This window comes from Lygodium microphyllum, chromosome 20, assembly GCF_053477565.2.
Source record: "Lygodium microphyllum isolate KBCC chromosome 20, Lygodium_microphyllum_v1.1.10, whole genome shotgun sequence".
Lineage (NCBI taxonomy): Eukaryota > Viridiplantae > Streptophyta > Polypodiopsida > Schizaeales > Lygodiaceae > Lygodium > Lygodium microphyllum.
In genome coordinates, this window is record NC_141154.1 from 121,849,100 (window position 1) to 121,851,881 (window position 2,782).

At 45.2% G+C, this 2,782-nt stretch overlaps 1 protein-coding gene across 1 annotated transcript; it reads right to left on the minus strand.

Moving 5' to 3' along the window:
- Window positions 1-493: 493 nt before the first annotated feature.
- On the minus strand, window positions 494-2,005 carry LOC148019328 (flowering-promoting factor 1-like protein 1). The gene is made up of 2 exons (XM_087701215.1): window positions 1,204-2,005; window positions 494-1,022 (listed from the first exon to the last, which is right to left on the minus strand). The coding sequence occupies exons 1-2, from the start codon at window positions 1,510-1,512 to the stop codon at window positions 999-1,001; spliced, it is 333 nt and encodes a 110-aa protein (XP_087557341.1). The 5' UTR covers window positions 1,513-2,005; the 3' UTR covers window positions 494-998.
- Window positions 2,006-2,782: the final 777 nt, after the last annotated feature.

Sequence of the window (2,782 nt, forward strand, 5' to 3'; positions counted from 1 at the left end):
ATGAAGTTGTTAAAGGGTAGATAATTAGGATGAGCAAGTATTTATGGTTTGTAAGTAACTTCCAACTTGTAGTGCAAGATGAATGTAGTATAGCAATAAGGAGCACATTGTGATTACCTCATCATACACTGAATGAACACACTCACGAAATGTCATGACGATTGCACAAGATGTTCAAGAAATGAAAATAAATTAAACCTTGTTTTGGTGAATTATGCTATTTTATTTGACAAACTCTTGTTTTTGTTTGCAAAAATAAGATCAATGAGAATAAATTAAACCTTGTATTGGTGATTTATGCTATTTTATTTGACAAACTCTTGTTTTTGTTTGCAAAAATAATATCAAATTTCCATTGTTAGTATATTGCCACATATTGGAATCTTTGATGAACCTTATGGAGATGTACTTAAGGGAATTAGCACCTTTTGTCCATACAAGCTTGTACAAAATTATTCTATCATGAGAATTACTATTAGTTTGTTATGCATGCAAGATTAGGGTATTAAAACTATAAAAGCTTACACTCTTGGACTACTATTGTTGGGGGAGTGTTTAACCATATTATTACAATTGTTTTATCTAGCTACTCAAATGCAAAAGCATTGGATAATGTTTGAGATAGATGTGATCATTATAGCAAAATGTGATTTTCCAAGGTTCATAGTGATTGCCTAAATTGGGGGTAGAATATTATGTTGGGAAAGTTGATATTCACCACTCATCGATAAGGAAGACCATATCTGTAATAATGACAATTCGACATATAGAATGAGTAATTTGCCGAAAGCATTAGAGGACGCCTGATCAACCACATGAGAGGAGAATCACAACCTTTAACTTGACAAGACTCGGCATTTGCTGAAAGATCTCTACACCGGAGAGCATGTGAAGGAAGCTCACCGTTTGTACATGCTTGTGATATCACGAACCAGCATCGACATATGGCGTGATTAAAGAGGTGGCATCAAATGGTGATGGGGGTAGATGGAGAGAGATCATAGGCTGGTGAGGTGGTAGTTCTGTGGTGTGGGGAAGCATATAGAAAAGGAAGAGATCAGTTGTGCTTTTTGTCTTCCTTTAATTACTTGTAGAAGCTTTCAATTCGCATAAGAATTAGGAGGTGTATGGCAGGCCGCAGTAGTGATCATGTGTGGACATAAAAGGCGAGTGCAGCTTAAACAGCTAGTTGCGGTTTCTTACTTCGAAGTAGTCTCGGAGGCGGTGGGCGATGTCGAACATGTGGCAGGGGCGCATGTGGCGGAAGTCAGAGGGGAGGGTGATGAGGTCGTTGGAGGAGCGGCCGCGATGGAACTGGATGGACTGCGGGTATAAAGAGGGCATGACGTTGTACCTGTACCAGCCCAGGTCGCGGAGCTTGGCCTCCAGGTCGGCGAGGGACGTGATGACTCGGTTGGTGGGGCGGTACACCAGCACCTTGTCGGGCTCCGCGTCGGCATTCCCGGCCAGGTTGAACACCCCGCTCTCTCCGAAGTGCCACACCCCTGCCATCGGCGCTCTCTCTCTCTCTCTCGCGGAATACTATGCTTGTTGATGATCTCTCCCCTCGTATAGCTGCAGTACAAATACTCTCTCTCTCGGAATACTATGATAGTTGATCTCCCCCCTCGTATAGCTGCAGTACGTCGAATACTCTCACTCACTCACTCACACACACACACACTCTCTCTCTCTCTCTCTCTCTCTCTCTACAGCTGTCTAGTGCGTCAATCCTCTGAGAGTCTGAGTATAAGCTGCTGAAGACGCGCACACTCTCTCTCTCAAACCGCACGGGACAATGCCGCCTCCCGCCGGCCCCTATAAACACAGAAATTCGCAACACCAAAACTCGTATAGCTGTACTACGAATGCAGGACTCGTTCTCTCCTGCAATCTCTCTCTCTCTCTCTCTCTCTTTTGTGTGTGTGTGTGTGTGTGTGTGTGGGGAGCTGTATACTAACCTAGTGCAGCAATTCTGTGAGTGTAAGGCTTAAGCTACTGAGCAAACTCTCTAACCACACGGAATAATGCCGCCTCCCTCGGGCCCTTATAAACACACACCAACCCCTGTGTCTCTCTCTCCCCGGCCGTAAACCAAAGGCCGAATAATTACAAAACTCGATTCGTTTTTTATATTCAGGATATTGCGCAAAATCTTTGCATCGACAGCGATTGACGGCGCCAATTTGCGTTTCATGGATCACGTCCCAGCTCCTTTCCATCGACAAGCGAATCGGGCGGGCCTTTTTGGACGTCGCAGTCGGCGCACGTGTGGGGTCCAAGACACCAGGTGCCGGGCCCGCACAAAGATACGACGCGTCACGCCGCCCCCACCCTCCTCCGCAAATGCTGGCGGTGGCAGGTGCCATGGCATCTGTGCCCTGATTCCGATCCCGGCCGCCACTCCACTGCTTCTGATTGAGAGAATATGCCCTCGTGAAAACTATCGCTTCCATCACTTCACCGGCATCGTTGTATAGAGCCTTCTAGAATAGGTGACGTCAGTCACTTCATCTCCCTGTCCCCCCCTGCATATGATCTCAGCCAACCAATCAAATTGTGTTAGCTTGCTCATTAGTGTATATGCTGTTATAATTGTATGGTAACAACAATGTGGTTCTTAGACCCATGCACCTGAACTCATACACCTCCAAATGTTAGCCATGAAATAACATAGGCCGCACCACTTACTTTGAGTTCACCTCCAAATATTAGCCATGAAATAACATAGGCATCACTTATTGATACCAATGATAATTTGCAAGAGAAGCGAGCAACGAAG

Coding starts and splice junctions, on each gene's coding strand:
- LOC148019328 (XM_087701215.1), bottom strand. CDS start 1,512: ATGGCAGGGGTGTGGCACTTCGGAGAGAGCGGGGTGTTCAACCTGGCC. Junction 1,023..1,203: donor GCCTCCGAGACTACTTCGAA/GTAAGAAACCGC, acceptor CCCACACCACAG/AACTACCACCTCACCAGCCT.